Genomic DNA, 20,902 nt, shown 5'->3' with positions numbered 1-20,902 from the left:
TTCTTAATAGTCTTTTAACAGTGTAGAGGCATCAACACGGCAAGCTATGATTTCACATGTCAGCTAACATAACTGAGGAAAGGCACTCAACTGAACTCAACTGTAAGATCTAAGGTAAGAAAAGCATCATCTTAACTCCTCCCCTGAGAACTGCCTCTGTACTTACAATATGGAACGTGCGCAGGTTGTGCTGAAAAGCTTGAAAACATCGCGCCTGCTCAACATGCATGTTCTTTTACACGAATACTAAGATTTGTGCCCATGTTACTTCCAAACTTGAAGAAATATGAGCTCATTCTATAACAAGACCACTTCTGCTTGATCAACGTGCCACGTGAAAGTACAGAAACAACACAGTAGGAAAATGATATGAGAAATATTTCTTATTCAGGTGGACAGCCGGTGAAACTGAATGATGAATATGTTTTACAGCAAGAGCATAACAGAACGAAACAGATCACAAAGGTTACCATGGCATCCTTCCTGGAGCGGTCGTCATTGTGTGGAGGAAGAAAAAACATCTAAAGAGCTTTTACATTGTGTACAATGAGTTCTTCAGGATACTATTAAGACACCATTTTTTTTATTCTTGTGTTATGTGCAAGGTACAAGATCATGGCAGAAATTACAGTATAAACACTGCGTGTATGCATTGTTGTTGAAATAATCAGGTTTTACAGATACTGTAGGGCATATCCACCTCCAGAATCAGGCTGTTTGTCTCAATTTCTGGGCAGGGGGGGGTAAAAGGTGGGCTGCCTTCTTGCACAATTTACAACATCTTCCTCTTCTCAAACTCCTACAGAGATGGACAACAGAGAGGAAGAAGAAAAGACAATGTGAAATGAAGTGAGACAGAAGTGAATGATTTATTCATGCAGAATTCACACAGCTCTGTTTTGATCCCGTGTATCAGATCTGCTGTTGAGGCGGGGAAACCGAGGTGGTTAGAGCTTTGCAGAGCCTGTTGTTTTTCCTGGAGAGTGCAAATTATGTAGCGCTGTACGTGTCACCAAGTTCCAGTTGTCAAACATTTAAAACAGCTCACTTCCTGTGATTGATAGAGGCTACACATCTGCAAAAATCTGATTTATGTGAGGTTACAGTGGCTGTGTTTATCAGCACAGTCCAACCATGTGACTACAAATGAGAAAGCATTATGATAGCCATTAAAAAGGATGTAGCTATTTACATATTCAATTTGGAAAATATCACACAAACCGTGGGATGATAGAATACGTCGTTCCCTCAGAATTTTCCATTGCACAGGGGGAAAGTAACTTAATGCAAATGTCATTTATCAGGTCTACAGAACACACAAGTGCTCCTGCACATGTTGGCCCATCCCTCTGTGGCTTGTGGATACCTGAAGGTCTACTGCCACCTTGAGGAGGAAGTATTTTCAGGTTTCTGAAATGCTTGAGAGGCAACCTCAGCCTCTCTAACCTCGACTTTCTGGGAAGGGTGAAATGAATGAGGAGACGCTTGAGTGAAGGGGTAGAGTTGTGGCCTTGTTCATTAGATTTCTGCTTTACAGATGAGGACGGGTAAAAGAAGGGCTGGTACAGAGTTCAGTAATTAGGGACAAAGCAGTAGAAGATATGAGGACAGAAAAGGGGTAGAGAGAGAAGAGAAGAGGGGTAACTGATAGGAAGAGCGACAAGACGAAAGGATGAGGAGAGTGCGTTTATGGCATAGGAAGACAGATGTTTTGTTGGTCCAAGGTAGCAGACAGTAACTCAAGGGTACAAGACAGGAATGATAGCACAAAGGTGTGAGCAGAGTTGGTTGTGACAGAGAGGAAAAACAGAACCGACTTTGAGTGCGAGACTCAGATGCTTGACAAGACAAGTCAAGAGTAAGAGGGGAGAGTAAAATGAGGAAAGTAGAGGTTGCCACTCAAAAAGGACAGCTGAAAATACGCCTGGATTGAAACTGAGGTGAGCAGAGAAAAGCCTGACATGAGGGTAGAAGCAAGGCATTTACACACTGCCAGTGACGACAGCTGTGACACACATGGGGCCAGATATAGAGAGAGGCACCGTGAATACAGTCTGTGTGCCGCCGTAACCTTCTCAGTTTCAAATTTACTGCACAACCAAAAGCTTGAGTTTGCTTCTGTTTGTCTGCACACATGTGCATGCAGGGTTCACTGTGAATATTGAGTGGGACAGGATAATATTATCAGCTGCTGCCATTACGAGTTACGGATATTTTGCAACGAGTAAAAGGTCATAATTATTCTACCTTGCATATGAATCAAGTCTTTCTCAGATAAACATAAATATTCTGATATCTTGCCCTTGCGCCAGTGGCATTGAAAGTTCTTTTGGATATCAGTGCAAGCACTGCATATGTAATTTTGTTTCGACATACTGTGTTGCCATCTTCCACTGTTCAAGGCTCGCAAGTCTCATTTTCTTGTAAGATATCTTACTGTGAGCTATGTGTGTGTCCTACATAAAGCACACTTTTCTACAAAAGTTTAAGCAGTTTTGGTTATTTCACTGTTTTGTTTCACTGTTTTTCAATCTGAATCTGATGACCTTTGTCGGGTTCTTTATGTGCCGTCATTCAGATATGATAAAACCACACCCACACAGTCCTGATGAAGAGGATTAGCTGAATTTGAATGTTAAACTCTTAACCAGAATGTTTTTTTTTTGTTTTTTTTAAAACACAAATTTTGCTGCTTCATTAGAAGTGAATATTTATTGTTATAGCAATACTTAATATTTAAAACCAAATTTTCCAGGGGATTGAGGACCCTTTAAGAAATACAAGTGTCTACAAATAACTGATCATATTAAGTAAAAATGTAGGCAAACGGTAGGCTATGAATAAATGTGCAGATGTCGTAAGTGAAATTGTCAGCAGTGATGTCGTTAAATGTACAAAGTTTCAGTTATGAATCCTCGTTAGACATCCCAGGCACATCATGAAACAACAGTTTCTTTATACTAAGGCCACAGGCTGCAACAGCCGATCAAGTAAGAGCTTAAATCACAAATACCTGAGACAATTACAACATCAGTAAGCCATAAACTCATACTTAAAATGAGAAACAATACAATATGTCAAAATCCAGAACATAAATGAAACCGTAAACTTAGAACCTTTCAAGCTTATGACAATATTTCCAGTTGAGAGGTGAAACATGATTCTTTCTCCCCCCCTATTCCCTAATTGGTAGTTTTATTGTGGCACTTTACTTTTCTATTAAAAATCATTTCTTTTTCATTTTCCTGCACCCAAGGCCCAGGATAGAAATGCAATAATTCTAATAAAGTCCATGCTGACAGTTTGAATTCAGCTACTCTTTTTGAATGAGTTATTCATCTGCCATTTGCACCCTGGTGCAAATGGCCAGGCAGCTGCTATTCAGCTATTCACGCCTTGTCCAGTCACACAGTATAATAGAGCGATATATTCCTCCTCAGGTTGATTGGAGTGTGGACGCCGAGTGGTTTAGTTACAAGACTTTCACCCTGGAGAGCAGGGCTAAAGTCCAACTGCAAAATCTATTAATAAATATTTTTTTCTGTGGACTTCAGTTCTCTTTTATTATTAGTTTTCAACTGCAGTTTGGTTAGGTTTAGGCAGCAAAACTACTTAGTTAGTTTGAGGAAAAGATGAATATAGTCAAACACAAATTCTTTCCAATACACACCTGGATGTAAATGGGTGTATTGATGTGCATTATACAACACTTAATTTAAACTTAAAAAACAAGATCTGAGGGAAATATATTATTTGGCCCAATGTATTTTACCTTCTTCTAATTATCAAATGGTTAAGTGAAACCACTCTAATTTCAACAGAGACAGTAGTGGCAATACATGAATGCTGCGTTACCTAAACCTGCATCTGTTATTATGATAAACTCTGTTTCAGAGTCAAAGAAATAAACAACATAAAGTTGCTGTTACTTAAAGATATTGTTTGGGATGAACACGCCAAACACCAACAACCAAATTAATGAATGCAGTTAATACAAGGAAATATTTTGTTCAGCTTGATATTTTCCAACAAAAAACCCACCCACTGTAGCAGTATGTATAATTCATTAACTTCTCAGTGAATATGATGACGCATGTATCCATTTTCACAGATACAGATTTTCTCCGCTCGTGTCGTCGCTCATGCAGGTCAGTGAGGGCAGAGATGCTCTCCGGGGTCGTCACCGTTTCTGCCCACTCTTGAAGCATTACGTCTGCTTACTTCTCTTAGGTGTTCTTACTTCGATTACAGCGGTCAATGAAATTAAGAGAGATGTATGAACACAACGTGCAGCAAAATGAGCAACCACGTCGCACGTTTTTCATCATTACACACAATGATTATGAATTAAACTTTGGGAAAAAAACGTGTGTAAATCTATATCTGTGTGCAGTAGTGCCAGCAGTGGTAATGAAAGTATAAGATGATGAATGGGTGTAATACATGCTTTCACTTTTTATACATCTTGTTAACAGTGCTTCTCTAGAGATAAATTGAAATAAAGGGGCAGTGACGCCAACTCAGCCACTGTCAACATGCGCTTATTAATTTCTGCCCTTCTCTTCTGCCTTTCTTTACGGCATATTAAAAGTTTAATCTCAACCTTGCTACTCACAGAAAAAAAGAAAACACGTCTCACATTTGTGACTGCTCAGTGATGAAAGATGGCGCTCAAAGTACCCAGCATCACAGGATATTTTGTTCTGAAGCTAAAAGACGAGCATTATTACAGTCTTATTACAATAGCTGCAAATTAGTTACGCCGACAGCCAGCATTAATTAACTTGCATATTCATCTGCATGATGAAAATGTGACCTTTCTTCTTTAGTTTGTTTGCGTAGGATTCTTAAAGCTATTTGTATCAATTCCAGCAGTTCAGAGTAAAACAGTGAAGCACAGAAATGTACATTTGGCTGTTTGTCATGATGATCTGAAATATTTTCCTGTACATTTTTTATATTTGTAATTATCTGAAGCAAACACTGTGTTACATTTTAATATGCCAGCGGCAATACAGACAGAAACTGAGGATGAAGACAGAAGCAAGGTTTGAGAAAAGAGATGCAAGTCAGAAAGAGATGAGATGAGACTGATTTCATGAGGCCATGAAATAAAATAAATACAAGGGAAATATCTGAGCTTAGTACATTTGGGATTATGTTTTAATGGTGAGTAAAACATTAGTGTAGTGTAGATCTCTCTAATGTCTCTTGTAAGTAAAACCCCTTTCGGACACACGCAGCCTGCTATTAATGTTACTTAATGGATCAAACAGACATAGATGTCGACAACGGAAATGTTTAAGATTTTACTCAGATATGACAGGACCATTAGAGGAGGGAAGATGAAGTGCTATGGAGATTTTACTCTTAAGTCCAGCGTAGTATAATTGTCGTCAAGCATCATGTAAGTGACTCGGGTGATTATTAAGATATGAGACCAACATGTAAAACTGCCATCACATTTCCATAATGAGGTGCAGAGAAGTGTGAAAAGTTTTGGTGAAACTGGATCATAAACTTATCTGATTTTTTTTTTTTACTATTAATGATAATACATTTCTTGGTAATTTTTTGGTATCTTGTCCTCTTGTACACCCAGACGGAAAAGTAGAATTATCACATCATGATCACAGCTTTAACATAAGTACTAATACCACAAAATAAAAATACTATCATGTAATTTATATTATTGGATTATTACTACTGATTCTTTAACATACAAGCACCATTTAATGTGCGACTTGTGTGGCAGAGCTTTTTGTAACTACATGACAATTTCGATCAACCACCTTAAACTGTATTTACAGTAAGTACAGCACTTAGTTAACTGTACTTAGGATCTTTCCTCCGATGTTCATGACAACTATCATTCAGCTGGAACAAACGACTCACCTTGAACATAGTGCTGCCCAACTGGGCGGGGGACATGCTGACTACAACTCCAGCTGACTGGAGGGCTGCAATCTTCTCTTTGGCTCCACCCTTTCCACCAGCGATGATGGCGCCAGCGTGGCCCATCCTACGGCCGGGAGGAGCAGTTAGCCCCGCGATGAACGACACAACGGGCTTTGAATTAGCACCCTGGACAGGGAGAGAAAGAAATACATGATTGTATAAGAGCATCAAAATGGACAGAAAGGGAGAATAAACGGAAGGAAAAATGGGTGGATGTGGACACACTTAGCAACACAGTGGATGAATAGTAGGAAGGAAGGGAGAAACACAAGCGAAGATGGGTGTACTAAAACAGACAGAATTGGTTTTCTGCACCTGCATTTTATTCATTCATTAGAAATTAAACACCCCATGTCCTCCCATTACAGAGCCCCCATGGTAACAGGCTTGTCTAACCCGCCATCTCTGTCTCAGCCTGCATTATTAAAACAAAGGGTCAATCAAGCCATTTAATTGCATGGGTTGGTGTATGACCAGATAGGGGCTCAGGCTCCTGCCATTTCATATCATCTCATTTCTGAGATAGTAATTAGTCATGCAGGCACTGATTAGCTCAGCGCCTGTCTTTGCTGCTTGCTCATTGATGGATGTTACGTTCAACAGTTAAGATCATTTCCAAGGTGAAGAGAGCTAATATTTCATCTTCAGCAATAACATCATAACCTGCAAGAGGGAAGGAGTGAGTGTGAGTGTGTGTGTGTGTGTACATACAGCAGCTAATATTTCACACTTAGGAAAAACAACATAATTGTAGAGGACGGCGCACACACACACACACACACACACACACACGCACACAGAGTCCTGGGCTTTCAACAAAGGCTGTGGCTCATCTGGCAGGCTGCTTTCAGAGTGAATGTGGCATGTTTAACAGCCAAGGCAATACAGCGCGGCCCTTCAAAGACACCCACTTCTTCTGCCATTTCAGCTCCAAATTCAGACCTGCCACTGGCAGACACAAGATGGCAGGCACTAATATAAACTGGAGATGACTTTTAATAATTAAGACTAGCAGGACGTATATCAGCCAGGGAAATATTGAGAACCTTGGCTAGAAATGCATCGCTAATGAGACATTAACATTTGCAAAGCTAAGAGGGAAATGAAGAGAGAGGGAATATTACTTTTAAGTGCTCTAAATATGTTACAAGCATCTGTTCTATGCGTTGAAAAGTGTAAGCACAACGCAAAGTGGCACCAAACCCCACTCAGTATTCAGAAGTCGAATCGCGTCTTGAATAAACAAACCGCCCTCATGTGAATCAAGTCTTAAATCTACCTCAAACGAAAGGGGTTTAATTACTCTATTAATCCCTGCCTCCCTGGATACTAAGTACTAACAATGCATACAGGGAGGAGAGTCTCACCATCATTCACTTTACCCGTCTTTTGTCTTCTACAGTTAACAGTTTAGATATATTACCTTAATTATGAGACCGATAGGGTAGTTCATCCACCTCTGTGTGTCAACATGACTAGAGGAAGGCTTTGTTCTATAAACACAAAGCCGCCTGGCTCCAAGGTAAGGAATTGTGCTCACAAGCTTAAAAAGCCAAAGTGAGACATTTATACGCCCCTATAAAGATGAGAGGTAAGCATGAATAAACCCAGTGTGCACAGTTGAGCTCACCAACACTCTTCTATCCTCCGTCTTCCTCCAGACTACAACCTGTTTTCAGCGTTGTTTCCACAGAATTACAAGGGGTTTAGCTAAGCTCAGTGGAGACAGGCTTGGGCTGAAATAGGGAAATAAATAAATAAATAAAATAATCAGTAAACCTCTACGGTAGCTTAGGTGCCAAATACTCCGACCTACTTGAAATGCATGAAGCAAACTGTAATATGGTTATTCTGTGTAAAACCTATTTCTGACTTCAGAGAGCCTGTGAAACTCTGGCAACGATAGGCAGACCTTTGATACAGGTGACTTTTAAGACGATATTATGCTGGCAAGTAATGCAGACACTGATGAAGACTGAACCTTGAAATATGCCCTGAATCATAAAATTTGACAGCAGAACCGAGTGAGAAGCATAAGGTTGTTTTCTTGAATTTTACAGAATTAAGGCGTCAGTAGATAAACACTCTGCAGTAGCTCAACTGTAACACTGATGGATACTGAAATCAATACTTCTTCACCTTTTGGTATAATGTGTATATCTCAAATAGGAATTCAATATATTTAATGTTGCATGACAGAAATCAATCATGACACTGGACCTTTAATTTCACTGAGCAGTCTGTACTTAATGTGTCCAGTGTGGCAGAATTTGTCAAGTAAATGTGAAATGTGGCGTCATAAAAAAAGGCTATTTTCTCAATTAACTTCTCACTATGACTGATGGTATCATACATGAACACACGATTTTCTGCCAAAGTTTAGTTTATTTTACATAAGAGATTTCTCTTTGCTGCAGTCTTCTGCAACGTCTAAGCTCCTGGGCTGTATCCATCCCCCCCAATGTCATTTTCAATAGACATGGAGGATTTTCAATGAATGTTTTTAATAAAGATTAAAAAAAACGTATTAAGTTATTTCTATGAGTCGAAGCTCTGATTTTTTTTTCTGATGTCAGTTGTTCCTCCTCCCAGTGAACCCAGCAGGTTGGTGGGTTGTTTCCTCAGTTTGTCATCCCACTGTCAATAAAATCTAATCAAATCAAACCTACACAATTATGATGAAGCAGATTAGCTGTCTTTTTGAGAGTTAAACTCTTAATAAATACTACCTAAAGATGCTGTTTCTTCCCAAACTTTAACTTCCACTGTTGTATATTTGAAATGAACAATGAAAGTTAAAGAGAAAAAAAATTTTCTGAGGCTTGCATGACCCGTGTCATCAAAGGTGATTGAGTTCTTATTAGGGTAATGCAAGGCAGTGACATTGACCAAAAAACCCTCCACTCAAGAAAGCCTTATTGCAACGACCTGGAATTTGTCTGGATGTTTCATCAAGTTTGAGTATTGAACATATTGGCAGAATTCACTTGCCAATTCAAGGATATAAATTCACATCAGGCAGCATAGAAAGCAGATCTCTTTACAACAGATCGATGTGCTAAAGATCTCAGAAAGAAACTAAATCTTCTTGATCATCAGGGGGCAGAAAGAATCTATCATCAAGTTTAGGTCGTCACTATTTTATGGTATTTATTTTGACTGAGCTCACCTGCGACTCCTTTTCAGTAAGACTGTGCTTCATATTAATGCAAAATTCACATACGGGAGCTGCCCTAGGTTAGGATATTGGTGAAGTGAATTCAAATATATTCAAATCAAGTAAAGTTAAGTTTGCTAAAGTTAAAATAATGTATCCAGACTTCTTTCTCTCTTCTCTTCTCATCCACAACTACTCTTTTTTTTTTTTTTTTTTATGTCCAATGCTCTACACAACTGACTTTTAACAGAAGATCTGCTGCTTACTCCCACGCTCTGCTGGGCTTTTTCATGCATGTGTTTCATTTGAACTGTCCCTCGCTGTCAACACTCTGGGTGATTGGGTGGTGGTAGTGGTGTGTGTATTTTATTTATTGAGTGAGAGGAGTTATTCTCCTGAGACGCCAGCGGGAGATTTGCATGCATTACAGCAGCCGAGGGCAAATCAAGTCCATTTCTCAGCTTAAAAGCACCATAAGCATGCGCACACAAACAGAAACAAACACATACACGATGAAAAATTAACAGAGTAAAAGTCATCTGCAAGGAGCAAAATGCCAAGCGAAGGACTGGTGAAATTACAAATGTCAATTACAAGTTCTCAGGCACTTGACTACGTAAGCCAATCATCAACCTGCTGCTATTTATCACATATTGGCATCACAAAAGCCTCACTGCTCGTCAACACTGCAGATTTGCCCCGTGAATCATTCCTGCGTCCCATCTGTCACTCTTTGTCTTTATCACACGGACACACAAAACTAAAGAGAGACAGTCTGCGGCTGTTATTTTTGAAAAAAAAAGGACACTTTCATATAGTTCTACCTTGTTCTACTCTTACGATGGTTTCCAGTGCTCTCTGCAGCTGATAGATTTGAAAGGGCAAAGCTATTCAGCGAAGGATATATTTTTCTTATATGAACAGATATACCTGCAGAGGTGAAGCGCTGTGGCAGAGGATATTACAGGGAGAGCGAAGAAAAATAATGGGTGTCCAGTGTGTTATTTCCTTACAGAGTTGTGTTGTTTGAGGTACTCTGCTGCATTCTCCTCAGCATTGCCTCCGATTTCACCAATAAGGATGATGCCCTCTGTCTTGGGATCCTGCAGGAACACCTCCAGGCAATCTATGAAGTTTGTACCATTGAATGGATCCCCGCCAATACCTTGCAGGAGACAAAGTAAACAAATGTTGTATATTCAAGACTCTCAAAGGATAATTCCGGGGAATGTCTGAGGATCACATTGTTGTGAAGCGAAATAAGAAGCAGCTTAATGTCTGATAGTGCTGCAATGATCAGAATTATACTGACTTTTTTTTTTTTTTTTCCATTGTTGCCTGAAACCATTCTGCACTGCCTGAATCATTTGACATAAGACCATGACATTTTACTGGACTGAATTACTTCCAGCATGAGTATTCCAACTTTTATCTGTGCCTCAATTTCATAAATATTTGGCTCTGGCTACTATGACTACTATTCCACTATTTTCACCAGTTAGTTGCTAACCATGACAGTCTGACCTTTCTGGTGGTAAAGTACATTGGGTTTATCAAAGCTTTTTTGCTGTGAAAAAGCTACCTGCTGCATTTGGAAAGAACTATGACCGAATCAAAAACAGTAATGCTGTAAGTTGTAAAACCAAAACAATAAGCTGAAAGCTGCTAAAAACACCTCATAGAGCTGAGGGGAACTGCAGAATTGGGGAATAATTCTCTGTGGGTTTGTTATAATAAGCGTACTCACATACATGTGTTATGTGATCCACTGTAACAATAAAGTGAAGTGAGTTTGAGTACTTTCCAAAAGCTACTTTAGATGAACAACAGTGTTTCCCAAATAATATTAAACTGAGCTGAGGTCATAGAACAGCATTTTTCAATTTGAATTCAAAGTCACTTCAAAGTTTGTTTAATGGTATAACTGTCCGAATCCACCTTTATCTCTGCATGGTAGTTTAATTATGCCTTTCCTTTCATATTTTCCAAGTCCCAAGGGACCAATAATAATTTGTAAAAATGATGATTTCCACAGAAAATGACACCAGGATCTAGATTATGGGCAAACCTCCATGAGATAAATTTTCAAAGACAAAGCGTCACCGTAATTTATATTCACACCATTAAAAAACCTGGCAACACTAAGGAAAAAAAAAAAAATTACATGAATACTAATCAAAGAGAACCACATTAGCAGCAACAAAGATGACAGTGATTTTAAATATTGTATTAACTGTAATTTGCTGTAGCCCCTAGGTCATCCTCAGACTTAAAAAGTCGCAAGCAGAACCACCAATAAACCTCCTTAATGAACTCTACAATATTTAATACGGTTGTGGCACTAGCTTTATGAAGTCTGGCTAGAGGACACTCCATAATTAAAATGTCTAAATAATAATGAAGCAGAGTTGTTTTTCAGTTAACTCGGGTGTCCGACCAGTCCTTTAATATAGATTTCCTGGCGTCAGATAAGTTGGCCAAAGGCTGTGTTGCCAAGAAATAACAGAGCGGTATACAATGGTTATCAATACAGTATGTGCAGATGGACTAGTGAAACCAAAACTCAGATATTTATATTTAGCTGCATCAGGAGAATATAGAACACACAGGTATGGGCTCGCAAATGATCATTTCCCTATGACAATGAGAATGACAAGGAGCCACAACACCAATGAATCAAGTTTTTGTTATTGAAGATGTGATATGGAATCACGTTGTACTCCTCTGGTTTGTGCATACAAAAATGGAAAATTTGCCTGGTCATGGATCAGAGATGAAACACGCTTTCTTCAAGATTTTCAGGACAAAGACATATGAAAGTAGGCAAAATTTTCCATTTACATCTGAGCCACTTGATCATCTATTCAATCTCAATAGTGCCCCTCAAAGATAGCAGCAACTTCAATGGTCAGAACAGAGAGAAATAGTCGATGCAAAGATCAGAAAGTTGGTAAGTGCTTTTTTAATAAAAACTGTCTGTGCTATTTGCTGGATTGCGCCTGCATCTGATGGGTTTCACTGAAAGGTGACCTTCCCATTCACTTTCCTATTTCCAGCAAGTCCGGTAAAATGTTCGTGTTTTCTTTAACTCCTCTGGCATGATTGTTGAACACCAAAGTGTAGAGACATTACAAGAGCCATCTCTTTGTGCGTTGTCCCTTTTCCCTTTACCTCAGGTCATGCCATCATTCACAGTGAGGCTCAAATCAAATGTAGCCATGTGGTGTTGAGTGTCTGGTATAAAATTATCATTCTGTCTTCAAATCAAATACAACACAAACTTAAATAAAATTTCCTCTATTATTCTCTATCAAAACTCTTTTTCCAGCAAACCACAAAGCACGTCACCTTAACGTAATCAATTTGTTCTTTTAGTCCCAGCAACAGCTTGTTTTAATTTTGGCTGGATGCAAAACTAAGAAGAAAGTTACTGTGTGCTGAATTTAAACTCAATATGCCACTGGTCAATGACAAACCTTTTGTGAAATTATCTTAAGTTTGAGGACATTTTGAGAAGTCCAGCCATTGCAACCAGAAAGGAAGGTAGAAAGTTGGGTTAGGCTGCTTTGATTAGTGGAATATAAAGGTGTAGCTGTGTTTGCAGTAACACTGACATCTGACACACGTCACCAAAAAGGAACATGAATTGACAGACAAGAGGCAGCCAAAAGGCATTTATGATATTAATGCCTCATGAGTAGTTTTGTTTGTTGTGGATATTCATAGAATACTTTGAAGCGAAGTAGTCCACTACTGAAAGACCTTGCTACAAAGATGTGATATGGAATCACGTTGTACTCCTCTGGTTTGTGCATAAAAAAAGGAAAATCTGTGGTCATGGATCAGAGATGAAACACGCTTTCTTCAAGATTTTCAGGACAAAGACATATGAAAGTAGGCAAAATTTTCCATTTACATCTGAGCCACTTGATCGTCTATTCAATCTCAATAGTGCCCCTCAAAGATAGCAGCAACTTCAATGCTCAGAACAGAGAGAAATAGTCGATGCAAAGATCAGAAAGTTGGCAAGTGCTTTTTTAATAAAAAGTGTCTGTGCTATTTGCTGAATTGTGCCTGCATCTGATGGGTTTCACTGAAAGGTGACCTTCCCATTCACTGTCCTACTTCCAGCACGTCCGGTAAAATGTTCGTGTTTTCTTTAACTCCTCTGGCATGATTGTTGAACACCAAAGTGTAGAGACATTACAAGAGCCATCTCTTTTTCTCAAATTTCCTCAATTTTTCTCTGTAAAAAAATCTTTTTCCAGCATCCCACAAAGCAAGTCACCTTGACGTGATTAATTTGTTCTTTTAGGCCCAGCAACAGCTCGTTTAAATATTGTCTGGATGGAAAACTAAGAACTGTGTTACTGTGTGCTAAATTTAAACTCAATATGCCACAGGTCATTTGTAACTTACCAACACAGAGTGACTGGCCCAGTCCAACTTGTGTAGATTGATGCACCGCTTCATATGTCAGGGTACCCGATCTAGACACAATGCCTGAAAGAAAGAGTTTTAAAAAAAAAATTATGTTGTCATTTTGCAAAAAAAAAAAATAAACGCTCCAATCAAGGGTGATAAAATGATATAAAATGCAGCTGTTATTTTCTGTCCAACTTTGGCTGATTTGTTTCATCGTGACAGTAAAAACAAATGTGATCACTATCACATAACAGCTCTGGAACAGCTGTTCCGTCTATGCTTTGGGAATGATGGCAGCCGATTTACAATAAAAACAGCCCATCAGTAAAGGTTCACTGGTTAACAGCAGCACACACTGCTAATCATGCTGTCACCAGCAGAAGTTCAATCTAAGATTTAAGTACACTGCTATAAAAAAAAAACTTTAATATGGGAAGAAAGGTATTAGTATGAATCAAGGTTTTTTTCCTGTTCCATCAAACTTGAGTCATTCAAAGTTTGTTGTTGGGAGAACAGTCAGGAGGTGAACTTCCCTTTCAAGACGAAAAACATGTAAGCTGTTTTTCAGCAGTTATTCTTTTAATAACCTCGGCATTTAAGAGGCTGCTTACATCTTCTGGTGTTAATTAAATGCTTTAAGGTCTAAAAATAAAAATTCAAAGTGTGTGACCTCATGAATTTCACAGATAAATTAGGAAATCTCACCAATTCTTCCTTTCTTGTGAATGTGGCCCGGCATGATCCCAATCTTACACTCTCCAGGCTGCGAAAAGATTTTACATTTAAATCAAAATAAAAAACATTTACTATGACAAACACGTATGACTGTGTTTTTAACTCAATATCACTGGAAATTTTGTATTACTAGTTTCCGAACTTTGAATTCAGTCTCCACTTTAAGATTTTGCTTTGCTGTGGAAAAGCTTTTCTCTATGGAACATGGTCATTTATTATTTAGCTTTACTTTCTGCGCCACAACCTCACTTTAAATAAACCAGAACAAATTCAATGAATATTCACTGCACAAATTCCCATGAGTGCGGATAACTTATTAAAGTTTTCTTTGTCAAAATGCACATTTTGCTATAACCTAAAATCCAGAAAACATGGGCTATTCAGTCGAGATAAGTGAGATTATCTAGAGCTAGTAAAGACAGAGAAAGAAAACAAAACACACAAGTATGAGTAAACCATGCTTCTTTCATGTTTTAGTTGCTTTGCATTCACTGTCTAAAAAGGTAACAGAATATTAATGCGTTAAATTTGAATTATCCCTGGATCCCTGAGAGGGAGTTTGGACTTTCAGCTCTCTCAGCCTCAACCAGTGTATGTGTGTGTGTGTGGGTGTGTGAGCTTACGTTGATGACTCCGGGGCAGTTGGGGCCTATGAGGCGGGTGGTGCTCTGGCGCAGCAGCTTATGTTTGACTCTCACCATGTCCTGCTGGGGGATGCCCTCGGTGATACACACCACCAGGGGCATCTCTGCATCGATGGCCTCAATGATGGCCGCAGCCGCGAACGGAGGAGGTACATAAATCACAGTGGCGTGTGCCCCTGTGCCCTCCTTTGCCTGAGGCGAGGAATGAAGGTAACAGTGGCATATTAAAAATGGAAATTCTAAAGTTATGAAATAGTGCCACCTAATGTTTAGAAAATCATCTGTAAAGCATCACAGTCCTTCAGGATATCAACAGCAAATCTGTGAGAGCCATATCACAAATTTCAGTTTTTGTTTTCCATATGTCTAGAACAGACTTTTAAAAGAAAAGGAAGAACACAGATGGATAAGGAGTCATACGTACCTCCTTGACTGAATTGAAGACTGGAAGACCGAGGTGCGTCTTGCCACCCTTGCCGGGGGAAACGCCTCCAACTAACTGGGAGCCATAGTCAAGAGACTGCTGACTGTGAAACGTTCCCTACAAGCAAAGAGGAGTAAGTGCGTATATGAGTGTGTAATGAAGTGGAGTACAGCCACTTCTGTAGCATCAACCTTGAGATATCATTACAGACAGAGAGGAAGGAGGAAATATGCTGCCATCCAGGATTAATCACCTGTGCTGCTGAGTACAGGGAAGGATACAGAAGTGGGGCTGGATTCTTCTAGAGGATGAAGCTACTAGTAAATGCACCCAGTGAGAAGAAATCGAAATGTTCTTGACAGATAAATAATGATGTAAGATTAGTTTAATCTCCTTGCAGAACATTTGAAAAACAAATCAAAAGCAGCTTTGGACATTCTCCGACACTGACAAAACACTAACATATCTCCCAAGGAAGATAGTTTACACTTCCACACTTTCACTTCCTTGTAAGTTGCAGGGAACCTGTCATGGCTGTGGTGCCACAACTGAAGGTTTTGGTCCCGACATTCATTCAAGTTGAAAAGAAACACATCCAATTCATATAAAGATATCAATTTCTCATAGGAAAAGTGCCCACATTGTGTTTCCATTATAATATATAACATAATTTAATTGTCATAACTGAAAGATAGTGTCAATTTTTGGTGCTTTGTCTGCTCACATACATCTGGTGGGTGTACACTGTACTTTTGAGGAGGTGTTGACCTTAATAATTTGGCATGGCAGTAAACACCAATGAAAGATATCAACCGTATACACGCTATAAATGTGTCCATGCTCATTAAGGGCAGATGCAGCCAAACGTTGTTCAAACCCACATATACCATATATGTCAGAGGGAAATTTACATTATTTTCCATCGTTATCGATGGAAAGATGCAACCTTAAACAATTCTTCTTCTCATGTGTGTGTGTGCATATATAGGATAATTTACCCAACCTTAAAGCTTGTTCAGGAGTAAAAAATGTGTAGGTAATGAGAGGAATACTGGTGTTGGTAATCTCAGTCAACTGCTCATACTCGTCGTTTATAGTGTTCTGTGTTCGGTACAAATATCACCATCAGGCCTCATTTGAAATTAAAATAAACAAGGCACAGCGGCAATAACACTAAAGGGAGCAGAATGTATTTTGGGTGGTAAAATCTTGTGAGTGAATCTCAGTTGCACTTTCCCATAAAATAAGCACATCAAGGCAGCGTAAATTTATTTTCTGCTGAACAAATCCAATCAGTCTGTAGTCAGTTAATTATTACAGAAGATGCTGAAACAATGTAGGTGAAGTAGCTAAGGGTCATAAGTACAAGTGCAAATAAATGACCTTCATGTAAAAATTATGACTGGCCTATTAACAGGAATTAGAAGCTATGAATCAGCATTTTTTCCAAACTGTAATATACTCCTTCACTCTGCTAACTTTGCTGTTTTTGCCCGTCATTATTATCGCAAATGTTGGGACAATAAATCTGAAAAATTACTTGCTTATCAAGCCAGAAAGACACCACAATGTGCACTCAATAGCACTTGCTTCATTTCTCATCCTTTTCTAATTACCCGGAGTGTTCACTGGAACTATATTTAACAACCTTTTATTATGTTGAAGAGAAAATGGAGGATGAAAAATGGATTGTGCGTAAGGACAGAGGAGGGGTTATAAATCTGTAAAGTCCACATTTCTGGCTTGTTGAAGCCACTTGCCAAGATTTTTATTCTCCTTGACTGGACATGGTTCAAAACGAATCACCTGAGCCTTTCCATGCTTGTGAGAAATAACTGGAAGGTGGTGATCCTTCCAATCACACAGAGGTATTATTATTGAGTAAAACTAAGGCCGGTCATGGGGAAAAAACTTAAACTTAAATATTTTCTCCAAAACTAGCTGACATAAAGCAGGAATAAACCTACTTTAAAAGCCTTTAAGGCAAAAAACAACTCTGGCAACAGCTGCACTACAACAGTGAACTACAGTATATTACAGCAGTACGAACTGATCCAAAGATGCTTCAGCATTTACACAGATCATGAATAATATTACAAATAATAATATGCATTTCTTCTCTCAGATCCAGTCTTGACTTTACTCTTAACACTATGCCTGAAACCCGTGAATTATACTTGATTTTTAGTTCTTTAAAATGTTTTACTTAATTTGACTGAGTACTGTTAATCGGTTGTATTCTATTGTGATTCTACAAATGATTCTTCTGCCTAGTTTGGAAATACGACTTCCATTACATGAATTAATTGCCCTAATTGGGCTTTTTGCTGCTCAGCTTGAGGCAACAGAGAGGTTTTCCCTTTAAATAAACCTTTCTGGATTTTCCCTTTCTCGTGATCTTACCCATACAGAAAGGCACTAGGTGCAGAAAGAATGAGGAATTGTGTGCGAGTAGTAAGGGAAACCTTACGACTTCAGTAGCCTAATCTGGTGTGAAGCAGTAATAAAAGAAACGTGTGGATGGGAACAAGTCGCCAGTACAAACCTGTTTCCCTGTGAAACCCTGGCAGATGACCTTTGTGTTCTTGTCGATGTAAAGGTTCGACCTTGATGCTGTATAACAGTGCCTGACTCCATTCTGCTGCACTGAACGGAGAAAGAGAAAAAGAGGGCAACAAAGATTGATTTTAGGTGACCCAAACACAGAGCAGATACTAACCATTTAAAACTTACAGAATGAAATCTTCCTTATTACTTGTTCACTGACAAGGACAGATAGATAGTTTTTCTGTTTTGTTTTTTGAATTAAGGTGTGGAAAACATAACGATAAGCTATCGTTTGAACATTGGGAAGATGAAGAAAACGTAACAAAATGCAGTTTCTCATTTTTTTCAGTAAGAACAAGTCTCTTTCTGTTCCCAGTGAATAGCAAAAGGTTAAACTAAGATCTCTTCCCTTTTCTTTTAATAAATTATTCTTCGTACTGAACTCAGTGCTTTAGCAACGACTGATTCGCCTCTGCAACCACCTTTTGTTGCTGCTTAGCAACAATTTCAGTTTTTCATCAGACTTGACAGCTGACTTTTACTGCACCCGCAACCACAACCATGCATAGCTTTCTAAGATTTCCCACAAACACTTTAAATTACAGATGGTTGTTTTCACTGTCGATCTGCAATGGTGTCAACTACTGTGGGAAATTTGACACATAAACACATTATGCCTAATTACACTGACTGATTAGAAGAGTTGTACTATAATTTACCAGACTGAATATGATAATGCTGTTAATTTCAAAAAGGCATTTCACAAGAATATTTTGTATACTGTGAGCTAAAGTTTCAGGGTAACTGCAGATGTTTAAAAATGGAGGTGGAATATTAGTGCTTCACTTTCTTCAAAGCTGCATTCATCAGTATAAAATAATATGACCACATGTAATGTGACATTCGACTGCTGTATGGACAACCTCACAGAGTGCCGTAACCCAGCTCTGCAATTTTTGGACTCTTTTAGCTCAATGTTTTGCTTTTCTACATGTTTACTGTATGCTTCAGTCGAGTCCCACAGCTCTTATCAACCCTGTTGCCACTAGCTGCAGACAGCCATTTCCAAATCCCCGGTTTACACACACTGTAGTAAGCAACAAGATGCTTTCAGGTCAAAGTGCACGTGAGGAGGCTCTGTCAAAGTTTACATGTACTCTGAGACAACCGCATGCATGCACAACCTCATGAGCAGTAACTGGTTAGACAGATGTTTTAACTAAACTTCAGCATGGCTTTGACGGTATTAAATCATAGCTGTCTCTAGTCATTTGCATGCACTTTAATATTTTATTATAAACACACACATATATAATACACATACAATGACTTATTTAGTGCTCAATTGATTAGTTCACTTTTTTTTTTTATTTGATAACCAATAATGGTAATATTAAATACATAAATAGTAATTCATTAAGCAAAAAGGCTTTACAAATGTCAGAACCTTTGGTGTCCATTTTTCACTACTTTCTGACATTTGGTAAAGTACTACATTAACCAATAATTGATAAGCGGCATGTGACACAGTGACCTCCAATGGTCAATTGAGACTTTTCTGTGTGCTAGTCGGACACACATGTTCTGAAGCCTATGAAGCTAATTCATTTATTCAAATAGTTTTTCCCCTATCAAAACACAGTCAGTTCAACCTTGCATGAAAAGTTAATCAAACTAAAGCTGTATGCTAGGACCAAATAAAGTAATTGTTTGCATATTTTTGAATGCAATAACTAGCTTACCACTCAACCTTATTCAGACATTTGACAAAGTAATGTATTTTAGGTTTATTAATAAAAACAGTAGCGTCTGACAAGGTTAAACTGAAGCAGCAGGATTCATCCTCACTGAATGAACTTTGGTCTTCAGTCAGAGACAACTTATCAATGACACAGTACAAAGTTCAGCTCCCCACTTAAACTCCATGTCCTGACAAAGTAACAGCTACTGAACTACAGCTGTACCTTAATGATCCAACAGTACCAACTGTAGTCTTGTCAACGCACTGTCTAAAGCACACTTAGATGCTGCAGACAGACAGACAGACAGACAGACAGACAGACTGACCAGCTAATCTAGCTGCTTCCACTGCTGAGTGAAAGCTAAACATGATCTACTTCATAACAACAACTTGAGCAAAGCTAAATAACGGACACGCTACATTTAGTCGAGAGAACTTGCAAGGTCAAAGACCGCCGCTTGCTCTGGCCTGGGAGCAGGCTGGCACGGGGTTAAAATTAGATTTCAGCTGGACTTTAGCGAAAACCTGGCTAGTTAGCTGACTGGCTGACTGTCATTGAGCTATAAAAACATTGACGGTTAGCAGGCTAATGTGGCTAACTAGCCTGGACGCTAACTAACTGAGTCAACCAAGTGGAGCTTTGCTAGCAGGTCAAGACTGTAGGAGCCTGCAAAGCTAAGCGAAAGCACAGCAGAGCCAATGAGTACACATCTGTTACAGATACTAAACTGTCACACATTTCAAGTGACTACGACTACAATTTATTAAAATACTTACAAAGCAGCCTGGCAAACAACCTGCTATGAGACATCTTCGGTCATTCACCAATGACACCGGGGGCTGAGGACCTGTCACACGGATTTTAGCTGACTACAAATATCCCCTGAAATCTCCAATTTTACTAATCTTGGAATTTTTTTAAGTTTCACAATTAACTCAAAATGTCCCGTGTGTATCTATGATTGACTGTCAATATTTTTGTGAATTATGACTATAGTACAAAGAACAGACGTGTTAAGAAATATATCAGGCGATACAGTGGGCTACCTCAGTTTACAATGAATGCTGGGTAGTGTAGTTTTCTACAGGGTGTGTGAAAGAAACCATGTCAGCACTAGAGGTCGCGTCAACCACTTGGATAATTTCAGTAAATGTCTGATTGCCCTGAGTTAAACTTGAAACAGTAATTAAAAACAAATCTTCACCCAATATTACCTCACAGGCATTTATAGTGTAGCATCCCTGTTGTTGTTGTTGTGTTAAATGCTGTT

At 38.8% G+C, this 20,902-nt stretch overlaps 1 protein-coding gene across 1 annotated transcript; it reads right to left on the bottom strand.

The window, feature by feature from the left end:
• Positions 1-363: 363 nt before the first annotated feature.
• Positions 364-20,468, bottom strand: suclg1 (succinate-CoA ligase GDP/ADP-forming subunit alph). Its single transcript, XM_070827468.1, has 9 exons — positions 20,409-20,468; positions 17,889-17,989; positions 15,344-15,460; positions 14,899-15,111; positions 14,246-14,303; positions 13,535-13,618; positions 10,129-10,280; positions 5,896-6,084; positions 364-799 (listed from the first exon to the last, which is right to left on the bottom strand). The coding sequence occupies exons 1-9, from the start codon at positions 20,440-20,442 to the stop codon at positions 773-775; spliced, it is 975 nt and encodes a 324-aa protein (XP_070683569.1). The 5' UTR covers positions 20,443-20,468; the 3' UTR covers positions 364-772.
• Between the last annotated feature and the right edge of the window lie 434 nt (positions 20,469-20,902).

This window comes from Pempheris klunzingeri, chromosome 3, assembly GCF_042242105.1.
Source record: "Pempheris klunzingeri isolate RE-2024b chromosome 3, fPemKlu1.hap1, whole genome shotgun sequence".
In the NCBI taxonomy this organism is placed as follows: Eukaryota; Metazoa; Chordata; class Actinopteri; order Acropomatiformes; family Pempheridae; genus Pempheris; species Pempheris klunzingeri.
Note: the sequence above shows the minus strand (reverse complement) of the source record. Positions and strands in the feature narration are given on the sequence as shown.

Bases quoted from the DNA above. Each gene is read 5' to 3' on its own strand.
- suclg1 (XM_070827468.1), bottom strand. From the start codon at position 20,442: ATGTCTCATAGCAGGTTGTTTGCCAGGCTGCTTT. The intron at 10,281-13,534 runs GTAAGTTACAAA...GTCTCCTGCAAG, and splicing joins GGGCCAGTCACTCTGTGTTG to GTATTGGCGGGGATCCATTC. The intron at 800-5,895 runs GTGAGTCGTTTG...CCATCTCTGTAG, and splicing joins TGGGCAGCACTATGTTCAAG to GAGTTTGAGAAGAGGAAGAT.